Source organism: Vipera ursinii (assembly GCF_947247035.1).
Source record: "Vipera ursinii genome assembly, chromosome: 13".
NCBI classification, from domain to species: domain Eukaryota; kingdom Metazoa; phylum Chordata; class Lepidosauria; order Squamata; family Viperidae; genus Vipera; species Vipera ursinii.
In genome coordinates, this window is record NC_139526.1 from 19,673,899 (window position 1) to 19,701,775 (window position 27,877).

A 27,877-nucleotide genomic window follows, 5' to 3' on the forward strand; every position below is an offset into this window, starting at 1 on the left:
CGCCCTTTCAGACGAGAGCGGGCAGACGCGATCATTCAGCCAATGAGAGGCCGCCCTGGAGTCTTCGGCCGCACGGGCATCGGTCTCTCCGGGGCCGCTGAAATAGCCGACTGAGAGCCAATGAAAGCGTCCCAGAACCCAGTCATCAATCGGCTGAGAGCTGGTCTGGAGGGGGGAGCGGCTGTGAAAAGCAGTCAGGGGGGGGGCAGGAGCGGCAGCGCGTGATGCCGGGTTCCCCAGGAGGTCTTGAAGTCTGCGGAGCGTGGCGGTTGCCTAGTTCGGAGCGCGGTCCCGCAAGAAGCCACTTGCGGCCGTGGCGCCTGAAGACGGGAGATCCCCTCGGGCTCTCACCGGGATGGTCCCCTGCCCGGCCAGCTGCTCACGAATAAAGTTTTACGTCTGCCTGGTTTTTCGGTCGCCGGCGCCGCCGCCTGCGGGGAAACGGGGTTCCTGTCCGTCCCGCGCAGCGAGGGAAGGCGCTCAGCTTTTGAGCGCAGAGCCCCGAGCGGCGTTGCTCGGCCGAAGGCGGGAAGAGGCAGTCGCGATCGGCGGAGCTTCCTCCCCGCGGACGGCCCCTCCCCTCGGAGGACTCCGGGGCCGCCATGGGCGGGGCTTCCGCGGAATCGGGTCCGAGGCTGGAGGGCGGCAGCGGCGACAGCATGAGCCGGTTCAGGGTGTCCAAGTTCCGGCATGTCGAGGCCAAAGTGGCCCGCAAGGAGGTGAGTCGTGCTTACCGCCGGATCGTCTCCCCGGTGAACCGTCGTACCCGCCTGCCGGGGCGCGAGCGGGAGCCCTGCCCTTCGTGCCTCGGGCTGCGGCGCGAGGAAGCGACCGCCTCGGCCTCTGCCAGCGACCCCACCGAAGAGGGACGCCCGACTGCAGGGTTGAGTCGCGCTCGCACGGACGCCTCCTTCCTGCCTAGTGAGCTGAGGCCGGGGCGCCCTCCCGACCCAGTCTTGGCCCGGGGCAGCCGAGGCTCCCACGAGCCTCGGGCGAGCAAAAGGGGAGTTGTCCGGGCTGCGTCCGGGGAAATTTAGTCTGCTCAGAGGGCGAGCAAGGCGGCTGTAGAAGAGCTGCCTGCTAAAAGGGGCCGGGTCGCCTGGGGCGGCATCCCGGGTGCGAATTGGGCTGGGTTGGGGGTGGAGCCCCCGGCCGGCAGGTGCGCTTCCGCCTTCGCTACGGCCAGGAATTGGGAGCTGCCGGAAGTTGGAGGCCCAGCAGCAGCAGCAGCAGCGAGGAATGCGCCGAGCATCTCCTGGTTGCGAAGCCGTGATCCCATCGGCCCGTCGCCCGGGCAGCCCCTGGTTAGGGAGGACGGCTTAGCCCTCGTCTCGCCGGCGGAAAAAGCTTCGGAAGAGCCTCTAAGCGGAGCCGCCTTTGCTGCTCAAACTTCCGGCTGAAGAGGAAATGCGAAAAACGCTATTTGTGCAACAATTCTGTGCTGTTATTTGACAGGCGCTTTGTTCTGGGGGCACAGCTTGCCCGGGGCCTGGCCATTTTCCCTTCCATGCCAGCCGGGCGGATGGGGTCTCGGTCTCCCTGGGCAGCTGCTTCAGCAGTGCTTCAGGGAAACACTGAGGGAGATGGTGGGCAAGGGGAGAGAGCTGAATTTGGCAGCCCGAGGCAGGGAAATAAAATCTCCATCTCGGATGGGGGCAGTCAGAAAGAAGGGGGGAGCCACAGCTCATGATGGCATAAGAATCCCACTGGCGCAGTTCTAGCCAGAGGGAGGGCTCAGCAGTTGGACCCTTGAGTCCAGGGAAGTTTCTGCAGCTTGGCAAGAAGGTTTTCCTGGCTCCCTTTTTCTGGACAGTTTGGCCAATTCTGTCCCAAAACGTCTTCTCCATATCCTTGGCTGTGTCCCGGTCAGCTCTGCTGCTTTAGGCCATCCCCACTGGCAAGCAAACTGCCCTTTGCTCAGGGCCAGATGTCCCCCACTGCCTCGACCTGCTTGTGGGACAGTGTGGGTCTGTGGAGGCCTTCTTCTCCCACCTCCCAGCTTGTACTCCTCTGCGCAACAGGCCTGGATTGGAGACCTCCAAAGCAGCTGCCCTTCAGGGAATCCCCACATCAAGGCCAACTCCCTCTGGATCGCATTCAGCACACACTTGGCAGGTAAGAGAAGCACAGCTTAGCCTCGCTTTTGTGCTTGCACTTCGACCTGGCAAGGAGTTTGTGAAAATCCTCTGGGTGCGGCCCAGGGAATGTGTCTTTGCTGAGGGGAGAGAGGGGTGAGTCCCCTCGGGCTGGCTCCAGTCTGGCTGTTCGGGAGGAGTTTTCTTTCCTTACTGCTCTTCCCTCTAGCAGAGAGCTTGTCTTGTCTTCTGCCACCCTGCCCCCAGACCTGTAAAGTCAAACATCTCCTGTCGATTGGCACGCTGGAGGGGTAGAATCGGCAGACAGGCCCATCAGGACTGGCCTGACTTGGGTGGGGCTGGGTAGGAAACCCCCCTACCCAGCACTTGGTGCCTCCCTGCTGTGCACTGACCACCTTGGGCCAGGTCTGGCCTGAAGCCAAGGTTTCCAAAATCGACACCCACTGATACCTGTCTGGGCAGCTCACCAGTGGAAGGCAGACCAGGGACAGATTTCCTTCTGCCTGGAAGGTGTGGTGCCTGATGACTGCCCAGGTGGCTGGCATCATGGGTTTTTTTCCGCTTTTGCCAGGCATGCTGGGTGCTGTGCCCCTGGAGAGCCCAAAGGGGATCAAGAGAGTTATCTCTCATCTGCACTGCCATTCAGGTAAGCGAGAGAAGCTGAGGGGAGGCCTTTTAGGGATATGGACTGGTCTCCTAGGTAGGGAACGGGAAAGCTTAGTGCTCGGGTGAGAAAAAAGAGTACTGGTATATAAAGAAAGAGAGAAGTTCTGTTGGCCAATTGCTTAAGAAAAGCTGCTGCTGTTGCAATCACTCCCTTGCACAGCTGCCGAAAGGAAGAGTGTCACATGGCTCTGATCCTTCCCACACAGCCTTGTCCTACTTTTGACAGACTCTGAGCCAGAGGCAATCCAGCCTCTGCTGCACTAGGTCTCCCTTGCTGGGCTTGTATGCAGATGGGGGTGGGAGCAAAATGGACATCGCCATCAAACTCAGAGTTCTTGGGTATGGTTAGGAGGGCCATTTTTTTTTTGCACACTGTGGCGTAGGCCTAAAGCAAAAAGGTTTTATAAAATCCAGCTGAAGGCCTACAACTGGGGCAACGGCGCATGTGCCAACAGAAGGAGCTCTTCATGCCACCTGTGGAACGTGGCCCATAGGTTTGCCACCACAGGCCCAGCTGAGCGCCTGCCCTCTGGAAGCCATAATCTGGACGGTGGCTGTAATCCAAGAGCTGCAGTTTCTGCCTGCTGGCCCCTGGTCCCTCGGAGGCAGAGGATGAAACCCCTGACTGTGGGCTGCCCTCAGAAGCCTTGCTGGGCCAGCCCAAAGCCAGAAGCTGCTGTTCTCCTTCCTGGGGGAGGCACTTTGCACTGGTGGTGCTGCAGTCCAAAATCTCTGTCATCTGCAACTCGAGGGGGGAAGCAGGAGAAACTCCTGGATGGCTGTGCTCACTCTTGGAAATGAGAAGATGATGCATCCTGCCTAAGTCTCAAAGGGCTTAGCTACTTGGCACACAGACCCACATCTGAAAGCAAGGGGGAGGGGGCTGAATCCTCCTGCACATGGGAAACCAGGACAGGAAGGGGAGCTGCTGGATCATGGGTGCCTGGAGCCAGATGGGCAGATGGGCAGGGGATTCCAGCAATGGAAAATGGCAGAGTGAATCAAATAATGTGAAGCAGCTTTCACAAGAGATCGATGGAACGTTAAGGTGCTTCCAAGCGAAATAGGCAGAATGCAGAGATGCAGTCATTATGAAGCTTTATTCATCGACAGGTTATATAAAAAGAGCTATATGGCATGGAAGCATCCATGCTTGTAAGATAGAAGATAGATAGAAAGAGAAGCAGAGCTAGAACAAAAGAAGACTTGTGAAGCAGCTTTCACAAGAGATCGATGGAACGTTAAGGTGCTTCCAAGCGAAATAGGCAGAATGCAGAGATGCAGTCATTATGAAGCTTTATTCATCGACAGGTTATATAAAAAGAGCTATATGGCATGGAAGCATCCATGCTTGTAAGATAGAAGATAGATAGAAAGAGAAGCAGAGCTAGAACAAAAGAAGCAGCCCCTGGGCAGAGGTATTTATGGGGGGTCTCGGCCCCTCCCTAGCCATAAAACTCTCTCGCCAATGGGGCTGCTGCAGGGGAGCAAAGAAGCCTCTTTGCTCCATCTGATGACCTATTTGGGGAACTGCCATGGCTGGCACAAAACATGTAACAAATAATAGCAGGATTAGACCTCCCTCCCTCCCGGCCAATCCCCCCAGATAATGGCAATTTCATCCCACTGGGTGGAACAGGGTGGATGCTTTGGTGCCAGACTGAGTGGCCACAGCTGGGAGAAGCTGTGCCCCTTTGCCTGGGGTGAATAAAGAGCCCTCGCGAGGTTCCCCTCTTCAAGTCCAGCGGCTCTGCGCTGCAGTAGAAAACCCACTGGCAGATGTAATGGCACCACATCTGCCACCTTTGCAGAGGTCACAGGCCCCCTCGGTCGGGGCCTGAGCCCAGAAGTCCCAGCCAGGAACCAAGGGCAGGCTCTGCCATGACCCTTTGGCTGCAGAAGCGAGAAGAGAAAAGCAGTATCGCCCCCCTCCCCCCCCCGGTTCTAATCCTCCCTGTCCCATCCTGTCCCTGGAGTGCTGGGAGGCAGTTCCTCAGGGAAAGAAGCAATGCTGTGACTGCAGTGGGCGCCCAGCCTTGGGCTGCCTGCTCTCTTGTGCTGCCCTTCCCTCTCCTCTCTCCCCAGATGTGGTGACAGACTTTGACTTTTCTCCCTTTGACCAGCAGCTGCTGGCCACTGGATCAGCGGACAAAGCTGTAAGTGCAGCCCCCATTGCCCAGCTTCCCCCCAAGGTCCCTCTCCCTGCAAGAGGGGCTGCTGTGAGAACTGGGATGGCACCGTTAACTGAGAGCTTTGCCCCTCGCCTGCAGCTCTGCCTGCCCCCAAGGAGCCCGGCATCCTCTGAGTCTTGAGCGGATGCTGAGCTTCTCCTGGCCTCAAGTCACCAGCTGAGTGCTGCCAGTGTCTCTTTCCTGCAGGTGAAAGTGTGGCGCCTCCTTGAGGCCGACCAGGACCTCTCCGCTTCCCCCCATGTGATGCTGGGGCCGCAGGAGAGCCAGGTGGAGGTGCTTCTTTTCCACCCCACAGCGGATGGTGTTCTGGCCAGTGCGGCTGGGAAGGCAGTGAAGATTTGGGATGTGGAGCAGCGGCAGATCCTTATTGGTACGATCCTAAGTGGGCTGGGAGATGCCGGGGATCCCGTCGGTTAGCCCCAGGGAAAGCGGAGCAGCCATTCCCAGGCCAGCCCCTTCTGCCCTGTGCTTTCAATCATGCTGCCCAATTCTCTGCCAGTCTGGAGTGGTTCCCTTTGCCCGTGCCAAGCAAGCACCAAAAGCTACCCCTGCCTGCCTGGCCAGGCTCCCCCTGGCTGCGGTCCTCCCAGGGAACCTGACCAATTTCTGTGGAAGAAGAGCTGAGATGGGGGCTGCGTCTTTGGACTCTCTTCCTGGAGGATTCACAGGCCAGCCTCTTTGGCCACTGCCCACACAGGCAGGTGCTGGGGGAAGATGGCCAGAAAGAGGGGCAGCATGCGAGCCTCTGGTCGGGAAGAAGGGCCGGAGCAATGGCAGTAAGAGGAGAAGCCAGGCAGGCGCAAGGACCCCAGAGACCCCATTGCCTAGCGACTTTATGGGCTCTGCGGCGGCTTCCTGCCCGGGCGCTGCCACTCCGATTTCAGAAGGCGGAAGGAGATGGGGGTATTTTCCGGGCCAAGGAGAGGAAGGGCTTTGTTCACCAAAGGTTGAGCTCCTCTTAGCAGCAGTAGGCTGGGGGTGGGGGGGACTTTGGAATTGCCCGGGCTGCTGCTTTCTAGAGAAGGCGACTAGGGCAGCTGGAGGGATTGCAGCCCTCTACATGTGCACCCTTGACCCGGGTCAGGGGCTCTTGCAGCAGCTCCCGCCCCAGGGAAGGGAGCCAGCATTGCGGGTTAAGAGAGAAGAAAGGGCAGCAGGCAGAAAAGCTCCGAGTCAGCGGGGAACAACCCAGAAGGAGCTGAGCAGGACTTCAGCTTGCTCAGTTGTCTCCATGCAAAGTGGGGTTCTCTTTTGGACATTGTGCAAGCCCTGCCAGTTGTGGCTTATTAACTCAAGATTAATAATTGTGGCTTGGAGAGTCACAGGCTGGAGGGAAGGCCCCTCCCTGGAACGCAGCATCAGACCCCCATCGTGCTGGGGAGGCTGCCTCTCAGCTGCTCTGCCATGGTAGGCAGTCCTCACTGGTCTGAGTTGGGAAGCCCCCGACTCATGATCTGGGGGGTCCAAGCAGGTGCCTGGCGGGTCTGAGAGGACAGCACCCATAAATCAGGCAGGTTAACGGACAACTAGCCAGTGAGCTTTCAAGCACAGCTATGGACGGATTCTGCCTCTCCTGCCCTGCTTTTGGGGGTCAAGAATGGTGGGAATTCTAGGCAAATGATTGGGGGAACTCCTGCCTGCCTGCTTGCCTGCAGGTTGATGTAGCTGCGACACCAAGCCTGTTTCGTTCTTCCCTCCAGAGCTGGAGCCTCACCTGAACCAGGTGCAGAGTTTGGCCTGGAAGCCAGACGGATCGCTCCTGGGTTCTTCTTGCCGGGTGAGTGCTGTGGGGAAGCAGAGGCTGAGGACCCACAGGGTGCTCAGGGTCTTTTCAGAAGGGCCCCCTGCCAAACCAAGGAGCTGGCTCTTGAGTTTTTCAGTCTGAAGGTGGACACCAGGGGGCGATGTGCTCCATGCCTTGGTGTTGGGGTCCTGGAGATGAGATCCACTTGCCCTTGGCTGCCATCTAGTGGAGCCTCAGAGGGGTTCCTGTGCTGCATTATCTTACCCTTTACATGGTGGGGGAGGCCCTGGGGGCACCTGCTTGGAAAGGAACATTCTTTCCCCATCCTTGCGTCCCTGAAGGAGCGTGGTGTGTCATTGGGGTGCCCCATGCCCATCCCAAACCAAGAAGGGGCAAAGTCGCAAGGAGAAAGTGCATTCCAGCACCCCTCTGTGGGCAGGCCAGAACTGGACACTTCCTCAAAGCCAGAGCATCAGGAGGCACTTGCACAGCTGTCTGACACCCCCCCCTTCCTATTGGCAGCAGCATCAGGGATTAGCTCCCCTTCCCACATCCTCTGACGTGACTGAACATGCCCAGGGTTGGGAGGGGGTTCTGGGGTTGGCCCAGAGTAGAAGGATGAGCTGATGACCACTTGGGCTCTTTTTGTTCTGCAGGACAAAAGGCTGCACATCTTTGATCCACGGGCCAAGCCAGTGGCCTGCCAGGTAGAGTATCTGGAGGGTTGGGGGGTGCCGAGGGCAGAGGGCCCACCTGGGACAATCTCCACACAGCTGATGCCATCCAGTCGCACCTAACGCACAGAGACCCACCTGGTAATTCTCAGGAGAAGCTGGCAGCTCCACAGGGAACCCATGTCCTGGAGGTCTGGGCTCAGCTCCCGGGTTGCAAGAGGAAAGTGTGGGTGCTGCTGCCCAGGCTCCAGAGCTGGGAATGCGAATGCTTGGAAATGGGACCACGCAAGCACCCCCTGAGGTCAAACTGTCCCCCCTTTGTAGCCTTACAGGCAGACTCTTCCTGATTCTGAATTCTCCAGGAGGCCGTGGGAAGCCAGGAATGAGCCAGCCTGCATTCAGGGACCCTATTTACAGCACCACCCCATGGCAGAGGAGTGTCAGAGATTCCCCTCCCGGTGCATCCTCTCCCCCACACACACACACTGCACATCTGGGAAAGTGGCACAGGGGCAGAGAAGCCCCAACAGAGGAGATGGCTGGAGCTCTGCTCTGCTCGGAGGTCATTGCACCCCTCCACCCTCCTGCTGCATGCCCAGGGACCCTTCTGTGAGCAGGGCTGCTCTGGCAGGAGCTCCAGGGGAAGAAGGGGTCAGCGGAGGCTCTGTAGCCAAGAGGCATGGGGGGGGTCTCCAGCTTTGGGCTTCAAGCTGCTGGGAGTTGAGAGGGAGGAGGCTCCCCTGAGTTGGCCAAGCAGCAGGAGGGGGGGAAGGGGACTGAAGTCAGAGGAAGCTGTGGCTGACCAGAAGGCGTTGCTGGCCGGGAGTCACAAACCGCTGAGCTCCAGTCTAGCTGTGAGTCGAGCAGCCGATGATCTTCTTCAGGGAGGCAGGTTGGGGGGCTGCTCCCCCCTCTCCGTACCGTGCTGACGTGGCTGCCTTCCTTTTGTCTGGAAGTTACCACTTCCCGCCTGTTTCCCCATGAAATGGAGGGACTTGCCTGCGTCATCTCTGCTGTCAGTCTCAGAGCTTTCCTGGGGGATGGTTCAGTTAGTGCAGGAGAGCAGCGGGGGCGGAAGGGGGCAGAAACGGGGGGGGGGAGAGGCTCTGCTTCTTCCAAGCAGCGGAATGTCTGCTTCCTCCCTCCTGCTTTGCTCTGTGGCTGAGGGTGGTGGGATAGATGGGGAGAGTCTGCCTGTCTGTTCTTCCTGGGTAGGAGGGTCTGACGTGGCTGTATTGGGCCCTGGGCATTGTGCCACCTTGACAGCAGCCTTTTGATCCTCCGAGCGGGCGTCTGGAGCCTCTGCCTCCCCCCCAACATGGCCTGGTCTAGGGCTAGGTCCTGGATCTGCCCCCGGCAAATGAGGGTGGCTTTGGCCAGGAAGAACAGGGGCTGGAAAGGAGGGAGTTGGAGGGCACAGCTGGGGTGGTGATCCCTGCAGCTGGGAGAGCATTGGCACCCCAAATGGCTCTGCTCAGATCAGCAGTGGCTGCCTGGGTCACCTAGACAGGGCTCCCCAAATGCTGCTCTTGCCTCCTGCGTGCAGTTTGTCCCTAAACCTCAACCTCCCAGTTGTCAGCAGAGCACCCCACAAATCTATGGGCTTGAAAGCAGCTCCCCCCCCCCAAGTGCAGAGCAGACCTTAATCTGGGCAGAACCTGACTGGCCCTCCAACTATCTGAGGAGAGGCCGAGGTCCTTTTTATGTGGGCTGTGCAGGTGAAGGGTGTTCCCTGCAACTCTCTGCCCTCTGGCTACGCTCCTTCTTTGGGCTGGGAACATCAGACCAAGGTCCCCTCAGCAACTGAGAGTTGCAGCTGACCACTATGGAGGCATCCCCATGCCCACTTCCTTTCACACAAATTCTGCCCAAGATCCAGCAGTCTGGAAGAGCCGCAATGCAATGCCAGCCCAAGGAGTCAGGAGCCTTTGGGGGAACTGCCCCAGACTGGTGCCCTGCCTGAGTTCAGACTGGTTGGAGGCACCAATTTGAAGGGACTTACTTGGGGGGATGTCCCATCCCAAGGGTCTCCTCTGCCTCTCCCCACTCCAGGTGGGGGTGGGTCACCTTCCTAGTAGGAATCTGGAAGGTAGCCTCCCCCCAGCCCTTCATCTTCTTCCCCCAGACTGTCCTGGCACACGCGGGCGGCAGGGAGGCCCAGCTGCTCTGGGTGAACACGGAAGGCTTCTTCCTCTCTGTGGGCTCCAACCAGGTGGGGAGTCTCTCTGCCTCTGCTGGAGGGTTGGGTGGGGGTGTGGAAAATCCTTTCTGGCAGGCTGGGCCCCCTTGCTCTGCACCCTCCTGGGAGGACGTCTCCCCACCACCTCCTGCAAGGGTTCTGGGGTCCCTCTGAGGCAGCCCCTCAGCCTTGCCTCCCTTCCAGATGATGGAACGGGAAGTCTGCCTCTGGGACAGCCGCCGATTGAGCAGCTCCCTGGCCTCCCTCACGCTGGACGCCTCTCCCAGGTAAGGGGGCGCGGCAACTCCCAGCATTAGGGGGTGTAGAAGCCAGAGGGGGGGGGGAGAGGCAGGCATTCAGCTGGACTGGCCCAGAGGCCGCTGGGCACAGTGGAAGACCCCAGGGCTGCTGCCGCTCCTCCCCACGCCATCTGGCCCCACCTGCACATGCAGCTCTTCTATGGGGAGGGGTGCTGGGGGGTCTCACTTCAAGCAGCTGGCTAGAGTTGGGATATGTGGAGAAACATCTGGACTTTGCAACCGCCATTCCCCAAATAGTCCCTCCTGGCCACCTTCTGGATGCTTCCAGCTCACCAGGGCCCACTTTTGCCTTTCCCCAGGCCTTCGGGGTCTCCCAGGGGCTTTATCAGGGCACATCAGTCCCTCCTGGGTGGGGGAGGCACAGCTTCCTGGTAGGCTCTGGTCTCCTTGGACTGTCCAAGGGGCCGGCTTGCTTTGGCTATCACCAATAACTGCCAAAAATGCTTCGTGCTGCCTCTGTGGCAGGTTTTGCAAGGCTGCCTTCAAACCGATAACCGAGGGATGCCAGGGGCTGATTCTGACAATGGAAGGTGAGGGGCGGCTGTGTGGGGGAAGGAAGCAGCAACGGGGCTGTTTCTGGAAGGCTACTGAGCTGGGGAGGGGTGCGCCTCCCTTCCTGACCCCTCTGGAAACGGATGGATGGTTGGACCGGACGTCTTCTTCTGTCCTGCCCCCCCCCCAAAAAAAAGTGGGGAATTGAGCTGGGCCTGCTTTCGGGGCAACTTCTTTGCTGCTTGGCTGCAGTTGACTGCTGCTCTCCGCCCAAGGACAACCAGCCGCAGGGAGCTGCCCCTCTGCCCACCCAGCCTCTCTGTGGCAGGAGCTGCTGTGTCCTCAGCCCGCCAGTGCCAGCGCCCTGCTGTCCAGTTCCCAGGGCAACTCTGGGAATGGAGGAAGCTTCAGAGAAGGGCATATTAGCTCTGCAGGGGGCACTGGGGGAAGCAGGCCCCGTTGCTCAGGAGACCTGGGAGCTTGGTGCAGGTTGTGCCAGGAAAGGCTGCTGGGCATGTCAGAGCAGCCTCCCTTTGCCACACTGAAGCATGGGGCCTTGCTGCAGCCCTGGCTCCCCCCTGCCTGCCCCGCCCCCTGGATTTTGCAGAACTTCTCCAGGTCAGCTTGCTTGGGGGCAGCCGGCCTGTGGTCTCTGGGGCCTCCAGAGGCCCTTCTGGGTTTCCAGCCAAAAAAGCCTGCCTGCCAGGCTGCCCAACTAGTCTGGTGGAGCTGCTCCCTAACCCCCCACCCCCCCCCGGCTGCCTCTTCTCATAGATCTGGCCCTGGCTGGGGAGGCTGAACTGGAGCCGGGCTTCATCTGATTGGGGGGCTGCAGTTGGCATCCCCTCTAGGAAGCTCATCACCAACGTGGACTGTGAGCAGGCCCTCTGCCCCGGCCATCCCAGAGGGTCTCTCGGCGTCTCTGGGTCACCTCAAGGAAGGAGCAGCTGGCACTCCCTTCGGCCAGGCCTGGTCCCATGGCTACAGCTGGCAAAGTTTCCAGGGTGCACTTTGGAAGGATGTTTTTATCCCCTCCCCCAGCAGGGGCACCGAGGGGCTGGCAGAAGCCTCTGTTGCCATGCCCTACAGCGGGGAGGGGCTCTGGCCCCCTCCTTGGAGGCCGCAGAGTCAGCCCTTTTCCCTCCCCCGGTGACTCAAGCAGCTGGCGAGCTCCGAGTTCCCTGCCTTCCAAGCCCGGAGGAGCTGGCCAGGACCCCTGGGTGGGACTGGCTTGGCTTGGCCATAGAGCTGCTGCCTGCCTCCCCCCCTCCTCATTTCTCCTCTCGGCTGCGGTTGGAAAATCCACGTGGCTCATAAGGAAAATATTTGCTCAGCAGCAGTTTTTGCAGGAATCTGAGATGTTAATTTGAACAGTCTGCTGAGGATGACAAAGGGCCCATTCAGTGGGTCAGCTAGTCCCTGTGAGGAGCTTCCTCAGTGCCGCTCACCTTCTCCAGCTTCCCTGGGGGGGCAATGACTCCTGGGGGCCCTCTGGCTTCCCTGACCCCCGAGGGCTGGCCAGCTTTGGTGCACCCCACCTTTCCTGAATTAGCTGACCTCTGACCCACCATTGTTGGCATGGGGCTGGGTGCCTTGTCATGCCAGTAGATCTGACCAGGACCCCTGCAGGGGGCTGCTTTGGAGCAGCAGGACCCCCTGGGCTCCATGGGGGGGAGGTCTGCTTTCTCTGGGCTCCAAAGGTCAGATCTGTCTGGTGAGCAGAGAGGGGGGGGCTTCAACTGCTCCCCTCCTCCAGAGGCTCTTCTGACATGACCACCCAGCAGCGCCTGGAGAGAATCTGCCTGGAGTGCAGGGGAGGGTGGTAGACTATGAGTCGGGCCACCCTGCGCAGGAGGCTGACTTCTTGGGGGTCAAAGCAGGGGGCGCTTCAGAAGATAAAGGGAGGGGAATGTGGTTTCCCCAGCACAAGAGCCATTTATGAATGATTTATCAACTGAACCCAACTGTGTGCGTTCATGCATCACCTAGAGCTCCAAACCAGCATGATTTAGCCAGTTTGGGTCTGGTCGTTGGGCCGGACATTCAGCTTTCCCAAGTGCCGTGTCCCATCCCTGCCCTCGTCTCCTGCAGCCTTGAGGAAAGAGCTGTGTTGCAGCTCTGCCTGAATTCCAGGCGGATCTCTAATGCGATCCACGATCCACGCAGTGCCTGCCTGATCCAGTAGCCGCAGCCGCAGGCTTGGGAGGTGAGAGAAGCTGGCTGGACCAAAGGCCGGCCAGGCAGAGACAGCTGTGTAAACACCACTCAGGCTTGGCCAGAGCAGAACTGCGGCTGACGCTGCCAAAGTGGGGGACTGCCGGTACGAGGCCATAGCGGCCTTGCCAAGCTGGAGTTGGGGTGCGGTGAGGGGGCTGCTTTGAGAGGTGGCTCCTCCTCCCCTAGGAGTGGGCATCCTCTGGAAATGGTAGGGCTGGCCCTCTGCCCTTGTCTGCTCCAGGGGCATTTTCACTGGAGGGCTTCAGCCAGGCCTGGAGCCAGGTGGCCCCCTCACTCTTGCTCTGTCTTGCTGGACAGAGGTCAGCCCAGGAATCTGTCTCTCTCTCTCTTCCTGTCAGGGTCCAAAGCACCACCTGACTATGCCTGCCGGGCTCTGTGTGGTTAGCCAAGGCTGAGCAAAGGGCAGCACAGAGGCTGCGTCCAATTTTCAACCCATTTTTTGTGGTGCTGAATGTGGTTCCTTGACTCGGCATGGATCTGTTCCTGTGGATGCAGACCGTGGCCCTGCTCTGCCAACAGTGGAACCGTGCAAGACTGGATCAGGCCTAGTTAGGTGCCCCCCGCCTGGCTTAAGGCATTCTGTGAATCCAACGCCTGGTCTCATCCAGACGTTAAGTCTGAACTGCTTCTACCCAGAAGAACCTGCCTAAGACAAGGAGGGGCCAGAGGGGACCTCCCTCAAGGCCTAGTTGGCCTGCCTGGCATGAGGTGCAACTGACTTCTCCGTCTCTCCTCCCAGCTACTTGGGGAAGGCGTGGCCCCATGGAAGTCATTTGGCCCCCAGGGCTGCAGCTCAACAGGGCTGGCGTTACAAGCAGATGCCTTGATGTGTGGAGTAGGGGGCAGACAGGATCAAAATGGACAGGTTCGGGGGTGGGGAATCTTCCATACTCTGTCTCCCACCCCAACACGTTCTGTATTCTCCCCCTGCTGTGTGTGCGCATTCCGTGCCTTTTTTGCAAGTGCAGCCTGTGAACAAGGCTCTCTTGCTCACATCACATTTTTCTACAAAAGCATTTGTAGCCTGCACAATCTGTACAAAACTGTTATTTTTGTATGAAAGCATTTATCACCTGATTTCACAAAACATATCAGTCTGTGAGGAAAGTGACTGCCCAGGGGGAAAGGAACCAGGGACAAATAAGAGTTCAGTGTTGAGCCCTTGGGGCCACTGGGGGTGCCTGGAGGATTTGGTCTCTGACCCTCCTCCTCCTCGGCTCCTTCATGTAGGTTTTTTTACAGTTGCCCGCAAAGGTCTGCAGGGCTGGGGCTGCCCTCGGCAGAAGACTCGGGTGCCAGCACATGGGGTCCTCTTGCTGTCGGAAGAGGCCTCTTTCTGTGCCACTCTCTGGCCACTCCCTGGGCCCTGTCCAGACTGGCACCAAGAAAACCACCCACACCCTCACTTTCAGCACCAGTGAGATGCTTTGCCAGACTCGGGGCCACCACTGGGCCAGGGCCCTTCAGTGGCCCTAAAAGTAGGAAGGCCCCAGGGCCGGTGGGGTAGCAGTGCCTGTGAAATGGGGGTGCATGAGAGGCACCTCACACTCCAGGCTGAGGGGCGCCACAGTCTTGGGATTCTGCGTGAGCAGCTCCCCCTTCTCGCCACACATCGCCACCCCCTCCAGCTCCAATGGACTGGGGCTCGGGGCCCCGGGGGCAGCCTGGGCCTTCCTCTGCCGTCTGTGCCGTCGCACGTAGTAGGAGCCGGCGGCCACCACCCCCAGCAGGAGCAGCACAGCTGCTACAGAAGGTGCCACCACTATGGGCAGGTCAGGGCCTTTGCTCTGGGTGACGGGGGCGTGTTGTCGGTGGCTCGGGTGCAGCGTGTGGGCCTCCACACAGAGCTCCTCCTGTGCGGTCTTGTCGCCCAGCGCCCCAACACAGATGTGATACGAGGAGTTGGGCTTCAGGGCCCGCACTGTGTATTCGGGCAAGGCGGCCGGCAGGCTGAGGGTGATGGGCCGCTTGTCTGGCCCCGAAAGGCTCCAGTAGGTCAGGCGGATCCCCTTGAGCTGAGTCTTGGAGCGGATGTAGTTCTGCAGGCCCACTTTGATCGAAGTGCTCCCCACGTGCTTGATTGCTATTTGCTTGGCCTGAGTGGGCTCTGGTGGAGAGGTCACCTGCCCCCTGACCTCCTCACAGTACAAGCCAGTGAAGCCCTGGGGGCATAGGCACTCCGTGTGATGGTTGGGGCCTGGCTGGCACAGGCCCCCATTAAGGCAGGTATGTGGTGGGCAGAGCTGGGGCTCGGGGCTCGGCTGGCCCTCCGGGGTGAGGGAGGCAGAGGGCGTGGGGCCGCCATCCCTGCTGGTGGGGCTGGCGGGGCTGGCCTCTGGGGGAAGGGGCCTGCTGCTGGGAAGGGGGCTGGTGAGTTTGGGGCTCGTTGCTCGTAGGGTGCTGGTGCTTGTGGTGGTGGTCGGGCAGCCAAAGTCTGCGTACTCCATCTGCCGGAGCAATCGGCCGGCATTTTTGGGGGGAAAGTGGCAGCGGGTCTCTTCTGGCCTCCGGAGCGAGGCTTTGCTGAGCTTCACCCAGCTGACGATCCAGCTCATGTGGCAGAGGCAGTTGAAAGGGTTCTCCGCTGCTGTGACCACCCTGAGCCTGGGGAAGGAGGCAAAGAAGTCCCAGGGGAGGCTGTTGAGGCTGAGGTTGCTGATATCCAGTTCCTGGAGTTGCTGGAGCTGCTGGAAGTCTTCTGCCCGCAGCTGCGAGATCAGGCCGTTCCCTGCCAGGTTGAGTTTCGTTAGTCCAGGCAGCTGGCTCAGGACCCTGGGCACCCTGGCCAGCAGGTTATCCGAGACATCCAGTTCGTGGAGGTTACGCAGGCTCTGCAGGAGCTCCTCATCCACGCTGCCCAGGCCCAGGCCAGCCATCTTCAGGGACTCGAGGCTCCGGACGTGGAAGGTGCCTGACTCGAGGGCCGTGATTTTGTTCCGGCTGATGTCCAGCAGCAGGAGGGTGGGCAGGTTGAGCGGTGGCACTGTCTGCAGTTGGTTGTCCTGGAGTTTCAGCTCCAGGAGGTTTTCCAGCGAGTCAAAGGCAGCTGGGTGAATGATCTGGAGCTGGTTGCAATCCAGGTAGAGCCGCTCCAGCAGGTGCAGTCCGTGGAAGCTCTCATTGGTGACCTCGTGCAGCTGGTTGGAAGACAGGTCGAGATTGTGGAGTCCTGGCAGTGGCTGGAAGACGTTGCGTGGCAGGCTAGATATTAGGTTCTGGGAGAGGTCCAAGAGCCGCAGAGCAGGCAGCCCTGCAAAGCTGTCCTCACTCAGTGAGCGGAGGCCGCTCTCAAACATGTACAGGTGGGCCGTGTCTAGTGGCAAACCCCGCGGGACAGCAGGGCTCCTCCTGGCGATGCAGAAGACGGTCTGAGGCTGGTTGCACTGGCAGTCGGCTGGGCAGCCCTGGGCAAGGCTTCCAGCTGGGAAAAGCAGCAGTGCCCAGATCAGGGGCAGCCTCATGGTGGAGCTGCTGCAGACAGAAAAGCAAGAGTGGTGGTGGGTCACTTTTGACTTTGAGGGCGTTTCGAAAAAGCCACCGTGGGCCAGCCCTGCCCAAGCTTTTCTCCTAATGCTGCAATTCCTTCTGGGTATTTGCCTGACCCCAGAACTTTTCTGGGAGGCAAATCTGGCTTTTACCCTACAGCCCTCACTCCTCACATGGTGGTTCATCTATGGAGACAGACGGGTGGCACCTTCTCAGGGATCAGCACAGGGCAGAATGGAAGCCAGCTTTTTTCCGAGAGGAGCCCCCCTTGAGTCTTGCCAGCATTTAGTCATCTCCAGGGAGGCCCCAGAGAACAAAGAGGAAGGGGCTGGCCATTTGCAGAACAGACCCTGGTTTATTGGGAGGACACAGGACTGCCAGGGCAGAGTTTTCTTTTCGGGCTGAGAAATGTTCTTGCCCTGCCAGCCCCCTCCTCATTTGCCTCTAGCTGGCATGCACCGCCACTTTGGGGCATCTCGTCTAACTTGGCTGCTGCTCCACAGATGCCTTCAAGACTGGGGGGAGGGGGGCAGTATGTAATTTTGATTGTGATTTCATGGAAAGCCAGCAAAGGAGGGTCCCTCCTCTGCAGACATCAGAATTGTGGCTCTGCCCATCCCTCTCCAAGTACTGGGGAGGGCAAAGTGCTCCCCCTGGCATTCCTGGCAAGGATGGGTAGCCTGGCTTGGAGAAGGCAAGACAGATCCCAGCTGGCTCAGGTGTGCCCCCCCCCCCCCAGCCAGCATGCAATCACAGGCAGCTCCTCTGTCGCCTCGTTTAATAAGTGAGATGATTAAGTTTGGCTGTGGGGCTCTCTTAGAAACGCTGTTGCTCACCAGGTGATCAACTCTGGAATGTGCAGCTGGAGGAGGAGAGGGAAGGCCGTGAGTTCGCTGGGTTGGAAACGCTCTGGAGGGGGGTGATGCATAATCCTGGACCCTTCAGATGAGGAGCAGGAAGGGAGGGAGGAGGGATCCTGTCCGGAGCCTGGAGCAGGAGGACTGGCTGGGAACTGAAAGACTCAGGTCTCCCAAAGGCTGGGCTCCTCCTCCTCCTCCTCCTCCTCCTCCTCGCTGGCCAGGCAGAGGCTGCGCCCACAATGGTGGCAAGGGGACAGACCCATCTCCACCCCCACCCCCCGTCTTGCTCCTGCACCCTGCCTCGGCTTCCTTCTCCAGCCAAGTTGGGCATGGAGTCCCCTGGGCTGCTGCTCAGCTTTGGGCACCCCAAGCACCCTCCTCCCTTCAGAGCCATGGGGGGCCCGAGCCCGGAAATGAGCCCCCAGCTTGGCCCTGTACAGAGGGGGCAGCTGTCTTCTGAGGCTCCTGTGGGAAGAGGGTGCAGGTGCCCCACCTGCGCTTGGGCAGGGCCCTGGCCTTTGGGCGGCAGGCTGTCCTCCGCCTTGCACAGGCATAACCCCTAATTAGGCCAGGGAGGAGCTGCCTAACCCGCATTCCGGTGGCCAGGAGGAGGAGGAGGTTGCAAGGAAGTCGGGCAGGTTGGGCAGCAGCAGTGGCAGCAGCTGTGGGGCAGTGAGGGTGGGCAGCGCCCCTCGCTTGGCTTGGATTTTGCAGGACTGGGACTGGGGCACCTTCTCACAAGGCTGCATTGTGAAGTGGGTTGTAGGGAATGCCCCAACATCCGTGCCCCTCCCAAGATGGCAAGGAAATGCAGACTTTACCCCACATGGCAAGACACTTGCCTGGGCTGAGCTACCCAGGGCTGTGGAAAATGTTGCCCCCCCCTCATTTGGGGGGCTAGGGGTCAAACAGGAGTCAGCTGCTCAGTAGAAGCACACTTCCCCCTTCCCTGCAAAATTAATTTCCAGCTTTCCCTCCACTGTCTCCCCTCCTGCTCCGCTGAAGGGCTTTGCAGTCTCTTGCCTTCCCATCCACAACATTCCTGCCTGCGCTTCTCCAGCTCCCCTCAGGTGCTGGGGAGAGGGAGCCAGCAAGTAGTGCTCAGGCGCTCATAGGAGGCTGCCTGCCCACCACACCCTCCTGCCCTCCAGACCATCCCTGGGGCTCCGAAAGAGAATTCTATTGCGCGAACAGAATGGCACAGGCTGGCTTGCTGGCGAGGGCTGTTTTTTCTGGTTGGATCCTGGGCCGAGGCAGCTGGCCAAGTGAGAGATGAGCTGATGCCCCTGAGCCCAGCCTACATGTTGGCCAGAGGTTGCCCTGCTCCCCCAAGCCCTGCGTGTGGGTGTTCCCAGCTGGGCGTCCTCCGGCTTACTCTTACTCTGGGGCCAATTTGACTGCTTAGTCATGAGAAATCACAGCATTACGCACCCTTGTTGAACACCAACAGTATGCAGTCTTGGAACCGGGTTACTACAGAAGTGCGATTCAGCTGCTGACTGTACCCTCTCAAGGGTGCAGACCCCCGGCTTGCAAACTGCTTCCTTGAGTCTCTGTGAACATAGGCCACTCAAGGAGATGGGTACTCCTCCCTAAAATTCTTGACACAACACACACACACACCTCCCAGAAACAGGAAGCTGGTCTTCCCTCTGGCTGGTCTAGAAGGCAGGACCTGTGCTCTATTCCTACTGAGAAAGAGCAGCTCCCCCACCCCACCCTAGGAGGGGCTCAAGGGATGATCCCCGTTGGGCTGGGTCCACTCAAACAGAGAGAAGGCCTTTGCTAAGCTGAAGTTGCTTCTGGGAATCCCCTCCCTCCACCCATCCTCGTTGGGCACAGGGCCACAAGCCGCTTCCTCCACCTGAGTAGCAGCACTGGAGGTCCAGCAGCTCTCCAATGCCCCTCCACACAGCCCAGTCCATTCTGCATCATCTCTTGCCAATTCTTTGAGGAGGGGAGAGACAGAGGGGGGTCTGGCAGTGGTCCAGGTGCCTCCCCAGCCCATTTTTTTGCCCTGAAGAACTAGCGGGGAGGCGGCACAGAAGGGACACAAACTCTGGGGCCCACGGCTGGCATCCCCAAACTCAGGCATCCTTCCTGGCCAGGTGCCCAGCCAAGTTCCTGAGCAGAGATCTAGGGGGCGATTCAATAGAGACGGGGCGGAAGGGGGGGCGGGCGGCTGAAGGCAAGACCACCTGGCCAAACCAGGGTTGAGGAGGAGGGACCCGCCCAACAACTTCACTTCCTCTTACTAAGGGGGGATTATGTGGAGGGAGCCAAAATCCCACCAGTTTGCCTTGGCAAGAAGCAGGGAAGACCGCTGCTGCCTCAGGCCGGCTTGTGCTCTACTGCTTCAGGGTCTTTGTGTGGCTATTCACCAAGCGGGGAAGGGATCCCCCTCGGAGGGCACCCAGAACAGGGCAGAGGAGGCTAGAGTCCCGCTCCAGTGGGCTAGGGAAGCTCTTGAACTGGCTGGCATCTACTGGCCCCTGCCTGGAAGACTACCTCGCGTACGTTCAGTGGCTGAGCCAGATGCAGACAAGTCAACACTTCTCCAGAAAGGGGAGCGACTTCAGCGATCTCCCACCCCCGTCTGCCCGGGTTAGCAGCTCGGGCCAGGAGTCCGGGGTCATCCCAGGGGAGGCTGGGTGATTTCAGGCGGAGTGCCTCAAATCACGGGGGCTGGAAAGGAGGCTGAAGCGTTGGCGCACCTCGAGTGCCCTTCCTGGCCCCATCGTTCCCTCCCCAGCGGCCCTACGGAGCTGCTCCGATCCCAGCGAACTGAGGCGCTGTCCGGGCGGCGGCGGCTCGAGACACTTACCGACCGGGCTCCTCGAGGCGGGGCCGGGGTGCTGCTAGCGCGCGGCGCGTCGGGGCTGCTGCGTGGCCCGCTCCATCGCCGGCTCCGGGAAGCGGTGGCGCCTGGCGGCTCCCTCCCTCCCTCCCGGCCAGGCTGGCCTCGGCTCTGCTGACTCGGGTTTCAGCGCCCGGAGGGGCGGCGGGCCCCGATTGGCTGGGGAGTCCGGGAGGAGGAGCCGCCAGCGCCGGGCGGACCGCCCCCTCGCCCTCCCCCCCCCCGATTTTTGCTCGCCGCTGGAGCCGGCTGCCCCGGGATGGGGGTCGCGCGTCGCCGGGGCTTCAGCCTCCTGCCGGGGACCCGCGGCCGGGCCCTGGCCAAGCAGCCGCGCTGGGCCGGCAGGATTGCTGCCCTTGCCCCGAGCACATCCCCGGTCCTCCTACTGGCCGGCCAGCGGGGCGGCTGTGCCTGTCCGTGCTGGGGGATCGCGGCGGAAGGGAGGGAGCTTGCGGCAGTTTCCCTGCCAGGCTGAAAAATCCCCTGGCTGACCTCAGCGCCTACAGCGGGATTAAAACTCGGGTCCCCCCCCCCCCAGCCCTAGTCTGGTGCCTCAGAACCTCCGCTCGCCTGGCTTTCCACCCATCGCCTGGCAGGCGAGGACCAGCTGGGGGTGCCTGCTGACCCACTTCCGGGAGGAAGAGATTTGTGGCTGCCACAGATTGGGCGGTGGGTCAGGACAAACCCATCTCAAAGGACGCCCGTCTCCTGCACCTGCCGCTGTGCCAGGGCCGCATCACACCAGGCCTCTGCCAGGATTCCCTGGCAGCTAGTCACCCCCAGGAGGAGGCTTGAAAGACCTGCTGGGCCTGTTTGGGGAGGGGCCGGGGCCAGGCCGTGCTTGCTCTTCTGAGAGCTTGGGCCCCTTCTCAGGTGGCTGCAACTGCCCCAGAGGAGCCCCTTTCCCTGCCCACAGCCTCCGCCTCTGGCTGCTGCCTAATGGGAACATTGCCAAGACTAGTCCTCCCCCCCCCCCCCCCCCGTGTGGAAGAGCGTCCCTGCCAAGAAGAGAGCAAAGCATCCGCCAGGCCTGTCCCTGGGCTGAGCTGAGGTCTGCCATGGCCACCCCTCCTTGCCTATCTGGGCCTTGCAGGAGCAGAATCTCCACCTGAGCTCCCATGGGCAGCCCTCCTCTGGGCCCAGCCCACTGCCCACCCCCAGGGGGGCTGCAGACCAAGGGGAGAGGACTGGCTGCCGGCAGGGCCCCTGAGAACGACGCTGATGCGGGGCTTGCCAGTCACAGAGCATGACCCAGAAGCTGTCAGTGAGGAGGAAGCCAGCGCTGTGTGGGGAGACAGATGCATGCTCCCTCCCAGCTGCCACTGCTGGGTGAAGCGTTGGCTGCCTGCCAATGCAGGGGCACAAAAGTGGCACTTTTCTTGCAGCTTCCCTCCCAGTCCTGGGAAGAGAGAGGGTCTGACTCCCACTTGCTTAAGGGCAGATGCAGGCTGGAGGCTCTCTGCCGCTTCAGGCGGCTGCACGGCTGGGCTGTGAAGGGAGTCCAGCGAGGAGCGGGTCAGCACTCTGCCCAGGTGCAGGTGGGGGGTAGGGAAGAAGTTGCCTCGTGGTGAGAAAGGGGAAGGTTGGCAGCACAGAGGCCTGGGGGGCACATCCAGAGCGGAACAGGCACCCTGGCAAGGGCTTGCTGGATGACTCTGGCTCTGGGGAGGGAGCAGGGGTCATCTGGATCATCTCTCCATGGGGGCCTCTTCCCTTGCAGGCCTCTGATCCCGCTCTTTGATCCCAGTACCGGCCTCCTTGTCCTGGCAGGGAAGGTGAGTGCTGCTGGCCTGGTGGGGCCGCTCACCCTGTGGGGATGTGGGGGTAGGCAAGAGTGGCTCAGGCAGCCGTTCTCTTCCAGGGAGAAAAGGTGCTTTTCTGTTACGAGGTGCAGCCAGCCCAGTTGGCCATGAACCAAGGTGAGTTCCCCCCCCAGCTTGCTTGCCCAGAGGCCACGGGAGTGGGGGTCCCCCTCCCCGCTCACTCAGCTCTGCTCAGTTCACCAGAGCTTTCTGGAGACCCGGACCCAAGGGGTGGCCCAGCTGCCCAGGCTGGCCCTGGATGTCAGAGCCTGCGAAGTGATGAAGGTTTTGCAGCTGAGCGACTCAGCCATTGTACCCATCAGCTACCTGGTGCCCAGAAAGGTAAACCAGCCAAGCTGCCCACCTGGGAGGAGGTGGGGCCTCTGGCTCCGGTGGGCCTTATTCAACCCTGGCCTGTCTTGCAGTCCACACAGGAATTTCACAAAGACTTGTTTCCAGATTGTCCTGGAAATGTCCCGGCAGCATCTGCTCAGGCCTGGTGGGCTGGGGACAACACGCAGGTAAGGAGGAGGGCTGAGCTCTCCCCATTTGATGGCCTCCAAGATTTTTCAAAGACCCCTCCCCAGCCATCCTGGACTCGACAAGGGCTTGGGTCGGTGGTGGCTTCGTGAGCTGAGGGCCATCAAAGCGGCCGGCCTGCCCCAAGAAAGACTCATGGCCACTGATGGCCTCTCCTGCCCAGAGGCCTTCTCCAGGGAGAGAATGCTCTGGTCCGTGACGTTCCAGTCCTGGCCAGCATCGACCCACGCTCGTTGTCTTGCCCCATAGCAGCACCCTCCTGGGCCTTGGCTCCTCTGGCAGGTGGTAAACCTTGCCTCTTTCTTGCTTCAGGTGGAGACGGTGAGCCTTGATCCTGCCCACAGGCCCAGCCCAGGCTTCCTCTCTGCCTGCCTGCCTCACCTCGACGAAGACAGCCGGCACCCACCCTCCACGCACATGGAGGCAGGGGATCAAGCCAAGGATCTGGAGATCAGTGTGAGTGGCTGTGGCTGACAGAGCACCCGGTAGCTTTGCCCACTTTCCAGGGTGTACTTGTCCCAGCTTCCTCTGAGCAGGGACAGTCTGGGCCTGCCCCCATTCCTGCTCTTGGTATACTGGCCTCCAGCCCGCTTGCAACCGGCTGATGCACAGTGTTGCTTTTTGCCAGGTGGGCAGCAGCCTGTCCTCTCCTGGCAGCTGTCTGGCATCTCCCTCCTGTGCTGCCCCGTCTCTCTCTGCCACCAGCGGCTTTTCCTCCAGCCCAAGCCAGCGGTCCCTGCAGAATATTCTGGGTAAGGCTGTGTGGACCAGGGACACCGGTGGCCCCCTCAGCACCCAAGAATGCCCGGGCTGCCTTAGAGTGCTAAGCTGGGGTGTGGATGCTGTGGGGCGCAAGGAAGATCCATGAGGCAGCTGCCCCCCAGCGCCGCTCATCCCGTGCTTTTCTCTTCAGGCCCGAGTTCTGCCTTCAGGCACATTGAGGGTATCATCTTACCTCGCAGCACCCACATCACCAACCTGCGAGGCTTGAGCCTCACCACACCAGGGGAGTGTGATGGCTTTTGTGCCAACCGGCATCACATCGCCATCCCACTGCTTGCCACAGGTGGACAGGTGGCCATTTTGGAGGTGAAGCACCATCCCTACCCCAAGGCAGGGTTCAGTGGTCACGGATGGCCACAGACTGCTGGGGCGGGGTCTTCCTCTGTCTTGCGAAGGATAAGGAGGACTGGCTGAGGGTTAACAAATGGCCTTCTTCCTTGTCTCCTGCAGCTCTCGCAGCCAGGGCGACTCCCTGACACCCCCATGCCCACCATCCAGAATGGGGCACCCGTCTTGGATCTCTGCTGGGACCCCTTTGATGAGCAACGCCTGGCCATCGGTAGGGACCAGGGGGTCTTGCAGCTGTGCACCCCAGCCTTTTGGGCCGGCTGAGCCCTGCCACAGGGCTGCATCCCATCATGATAGTCTTTTCAGCTCTTCCTTCCCTCTCTGGTCCAGCTGGTGAAGACACCAAGATTCGGCTGTGGCGGGTTGAGCCAACTGGGCTGCAGAAGCAGCTGCTGGAGCCAGAAGTGGTTTTGAGAGGTCAGGACCCCCTATCCCTCCACCCCATTCTCCTTGTGGCTGGCCAAGGCAAGATCAGCTTGGGGAGCCTAGCGCTGCTCTGAATGCAGCCTCTCCCCTTCTCACGCCAGGCCACACAGAGAAGATCTACTCTGTCAAGTTCCACCCTCTGGCCTCCGATATCCTGGCCTCCTCCTCCTATGACAAGAGTGTCCGGATCTGGGATGTGCGCACGGGGAGGCAGGAACTTGGGCTTCACGGCCACATTGACCAGGTAGGGAGCACAATGGCCTCTCCAAGTTCTTTGTTATTTCTGGAAGTAATATGCAGAACAGCCAGCAATGAAGTTCCTCAGCCTGGCAGTGAAATGGGACGTCAGCTCCAGTTAGTCTCCAGTCTGTCTCCAACTTAGTCACTGCCAGTGAAAGGGAGGAGGAGCAAGGCCGGCATTGCAGGGGGCATTGGAGGGTGCACAGGTGAATGGCAAGGCCAGCACGGCTTCTGCAACTGCATGGGGGGGTGGTGCGGCAGGTGAACAGAAGTGGGGCACAGCTTGGGTGAGCCCGGCCATTGCCATTCTGGCCTGACGCCTAACAGGCAGTTTGGCTGCCCCCGAGCCACATGTTCAGCTGCCACGCCCCTCCCCATGCCCCCTGCAATGCCAGCAGCTGCACTGGCCTTGCTGTTCACCTATGCATCCCCCCTATGCCCTCTGCAATTGCAGAAGCCACGCCAGCCTTGCCATTCGCCTGCACGCCTCCCCCCTAAGCCTGCCCCGCAACGTCACAAGTTGCACTTTGAGGGTTGACCTGTTGTTCCTTTCAGATCTTCAGCCTGGCCTGGAGCCCTGATGGATGCTGCCTGGCCACCGCCAGCAAGGATGGCAAAGTGCGAGTTTATGAGCCTCGGCAGGCTGCCCAGCCCTTGCAGGTCAGGGTCCGAGCAGGCTCCTCTGGAGGGCAGCGCCCACATGCATCACGGATGGGCCAAGAGGGCAGCTGTGGCACATTCTGAAGCATTTCCCCCTTGCCCCGACAGGATGGCCCAGGGCCTAAGGGGGGTCGAGGTGCCCGTGTTGTCTGGGTCTGTGGTGGCAAATACCTGCTGGTCTCCGGCTTTGACAGGTGAGGCTTCCCCCTCTGCCATCTCCCGATTGCCTGCAAGAACATGGCCCGTCTCATCTCTTACCCACCCTTCCTCTCTCAGCCGCAGCGAACGCCAGCTCTCCCTGCACCAGGCTGAGGCCCTGGCCGCTGGACCACTGGCCACCATCAGCCTGGACATCTCTCCCTCCATCCTCATCCCTTTCTATGACATGGATACCAGTGTGGCCTTCTTCACAGGCAAGGTGAGCCAAGAGGGAAGGGAGCCCCTGTCGCTCAGCGGGCAAAAGGCTTGGGAGGCATGTCCAGGAGGGCACAGCAGGCCATCCTGCACCAACTCTGCAGCAGGGGGTACAGAAACAAACTTTTGTCTTTGGCCAGGCTGGGCGTCTGGTGTGTGGAGCCTGATTTCCCCTGCAGAAGGACCCAGCTTCCACCCCACCCACCCCCCTGCATTTCTCCTCGCTGGGCTGAGCCTTCCCAGGGCACCGGTTGGCCACGCGGGCTTGTAGGGCTTGGGCAGGAGCTTCATTCTACCTCTTCTCTCTTCCGGGAGCTTAGGGTGACACAAGGGTCTTCGTCTATGAGGTGGCCCCAGAGGCCCCCTTCTTCCTGGAGTGCAACAGCTTCCTCTCCTGTGACCCCCACAAGGTGAGGCACCTGCTGGGACGTAGATTTGGAGAAAAAGGGTTGGGATGCTGAGAAATCCTGTCAGGCTGGAGTCTTCACTGAACCTGGCTTCTTTTGATGTTGCGAGGGCCAAAATCTTGCATGAGACATTTGGAAAAGCTGCAGAAGGCAAAGAATGGAAAAGCTGCCATCCCCAGCACTTTGCTGAAGCTGGCAGTTGGGGCGGGCGTCCCTGCCAGAAGCTGGAGTGGCATCCCAGAGGGGAAGAACTTTGGGGCTGCCCTGTTGACATACCTGGCCACCTCGAGGCCTCTTTCTCTGCCCAGCCTTTGATCCCCATTAGGTGGTTTGGGGCTGCCCTCTTGTGGCTGTCCAAGGCCAGAGTACCCAAGCAGCAGAGAAGAAGCTTTTGCAAGGCCTCTGGGGTGCTGGTTGGGGAGCTGCTGTTCCTTGCAGGACAACCCATGGAACTCTCTCTTTCTCCCCTCGGCTTCTCCAGGGCTTTCACTTCCTGCCCAAGACGGCATGTGACGTGCGGGAGGTCGAGATTGCCCGGGCACTGCGTCTTCGACAGACCTCCATTGAGCCGGTGGCCTTTCGGGTCCCCAGGGTCAAGGTAGAACATCATTTTCAAACTCAGAATGTCTCTCCGTTTCCCATTTTATTTATAAGTCCATTTATTTGCTCCAACCCCCCCCCCAAAAGGCCCATATGGGGAATGTGACCTTCCTTGGTGCAAACTGCCCATCCTCCAGGGTCTTTTACTTAGCCAGACCTGTCCATGGAAGGGCTCACCCTTATCTCCTGCAGCTGCCCAGGGCTGCCTTCATTGGAGGTCCCCAATCTAATACCTGGTCACTCAGTTCAGGCCCCTTCCTGTCCAAGAGGCTCAGCATTGCCACTGAGATGCTCCAGCCTCTCACCAGCCACTGGTCATTTCCTTCCCATAGAAAGAATTCTTCCAGGATGACCTTTTCCCCGCCACTCAGGTGTGGTGGGAACCTGCCCTGCCAGGCACAGCCTGGCTGAAGGGCGCTAACAAGCAGCACCAAACCGTCAGCCTGCAGCCCAAGGACATGGCCCCAGGTAAGGGGGAAGGAGAGGTTGAGCAGGAGGGCTGAAGGAGCTCAGTGGGCAGGAGAACAAGGGGCTTCTGCTTTCCCCCACGCAGTGAGCCAAGCACCCAAGGAAGCTCCCAGCCAGAAATACCTGCCCTCCTCCGTCTACCTGGAGGAGAAGTCTGACGAGCAGAAGAAAGAGGAGGTGAGTCTTTACCCCCCTTGGTCTTCTCACACTGGGGGAAGGGGTGGCTCTTTTGCCTTGGGGTGGAGAAGCCCCCCTTAACACCCGTTCTCTTCAGCTGCTCAGTGCCATAGCGGCCAAGCTGGGGAACCGAGATGACCCCCTCCCGCAGGACTCCTTTGAAGGCGTGGACGAAGAGGAGTGGGTAAGAGCAGTGCTGGCAGGGTTGCACTCTTGCCGGGTGGGTGGGAAGCCTGGCCACTGCCAGCTTCCACAAGCCCAGAGAGACCCAACTCTTCTCGCTTGAGCGCAGCAGCCAGGAAATGGAAGGACCTGGCTCCTTACTTCGGGGCGGTGAGCCACTAAGAGCCGGCTAGCACCAAAGCTCTCTGACTGTGGAGGGTCTTTCACTTTGGAGGGAGGAGCTTTGTTGCACTGCCCACGAGAGAGAGCCAAGCTTGGCATGTGACTGCAAGCAGCTGTTCCGACATTGCTCAGCCTTGCCCATCTCTTCCTACTCCTCAGGACTAACTGCAGCCATTGGAACAGACCAGTGCTGCCTCCTCAGACCCTGGGATGGAAGGGAGCATCAGACTCAGGCTGCTCCCCTGGGCTCCTCTGGGCGTTTGGCTTCTCCCCTGCTTGCTGCTTCTGCTCAGGGGCTGCCCTCCTGCTGGGATGAGGACAAGGACCACCTGTTTACAGTCACCTGGTGAAGCCCCGCTCGCTTCCTGAGGACAGCCATGGCTTCCCACCAAAAAGGGGGCCCTTGGGGTCTGTCCTTGGCAGGAGCCTTTTCATTCCATCGCCAGTGTGCAAGGCCCCTTCTCGGCTTGCTGCTTTGAAGTTGGTGGGCCAGCTGCCCAGAAGTGTTCCACCTAGGGCAAGCTGCAAGCTTCCTCAGGGCTCATTCACTGCCCACACGTGCCCAAGTGATTCCAGGCTGGCATCCTGAAACTGGAGAAGTCTTTGCTCACCAACCTTTTCTTCCTGGGAGGAAGTTCCTTTTTCCAGCTGACTCTGGGTGTACCCCTAATGCAAAAGCCTCCTTCCTCCTCTTCCAGTGCCTCGTGTCTTTATTCCTTCTCCCGTGCGGCTTCCCAGACAGAAGGTGGTGGTCCCGCGGGAGAGCTCGCTGCTTCGGCTTCCTTCTGCGAGGAAGAGGCAGCAGCTCACAGCCTGCTGTCGCTGCTGGGGGGCGGGGGGGGGGCAGGGTTACGCCTGGGCTT

The 27,877-nt window shown here is 60.2% G+C and overlaps 2 protein-coding genes across 4 annotated transcripts; one reads left to right on the plus strand and one right to left on the minus strand.

Annotated features, from left to right (window-relative positions):
• Positions 1-234: 234 nt before the first annotated feature.
• LOC310646595 (coronin-7-like) lies at positions 235-27,706 on the plus strand. 3 transcript variants are annotated; one of them, XM_083373175.1, is made up of 28 exons: positions 236-719; positions 2,022-2,115; positions 2,668-2,742; positions 4,848-4,918; positions 5,141-5,324; positions 6,655-6,731; positions 7,355-7,405; positions 9,498-9,584; positions 9,756-9,838; positions 21,525-21,579; positions 21,666-21,723; positions 21,803-21,948; positions 22,032-22,127; positions 22,459-22,602; positions 22,775-22,898; positions 23,060-23,235; positions 23,380-23,488; positions 23,608-23,694; positions 23,805-23,947; positions 24,499-24,603; positions 24,712-24,797; positions 24,880-25,021; positions 25,338-25,427; positions 25,906-26,022; positions 26,357-26,492; positions 26,578-26,669; positions 26,767-26,853; positions 27,174-27,706. In XM_083373175.1, exons 1-28 carry the CDS (start codon positions 603-605, stop codon positions 27,177-27,179), a joined length of 2,838 nt encoding a protein of 945 aa, XP_083229301.1. In that variant the 5' UTR covers positions 236-602; the 3' UTR covers positions 27,180-27,706. The 3 variants fall into 3 exon arrangements, with proteins under 3 accessions (XP_083229300.1, XP_083229301.1, XP_083229302.1); XM_083373174.1 differs by having other exon boundaries at positions 235-719; positions 21,666-21,948; positions 22,066-22,127; XM_083373176.1 differs by lacking the exon at positions 21,803-21,948 and having other exon boundaries at positions 22,066-22,127.
• Positions 13,680-19,835, minus strand: VASN (vasorin). The gene is made up of 2 exons (XM_083373177.1): positions 19,772-19,835; positions 13,680-16,072 (listed from the first exon to the last, which is right to left on the minus strand). The coding sequence occupies exon 2, from the start codon at positions 16,060-16,062 to the stop codon at positions 14,074-14,076; it is 1,989 nt and encodes a 662-aa protein (XP_083229303.1). The 5' UTR covers positions 16,063-16,072; positions 19,772-19,835; the 3' UTR covers positions 13,680-14,073.
• Positions 27,707-27,877: the final 171 nt, after the last annotated feature.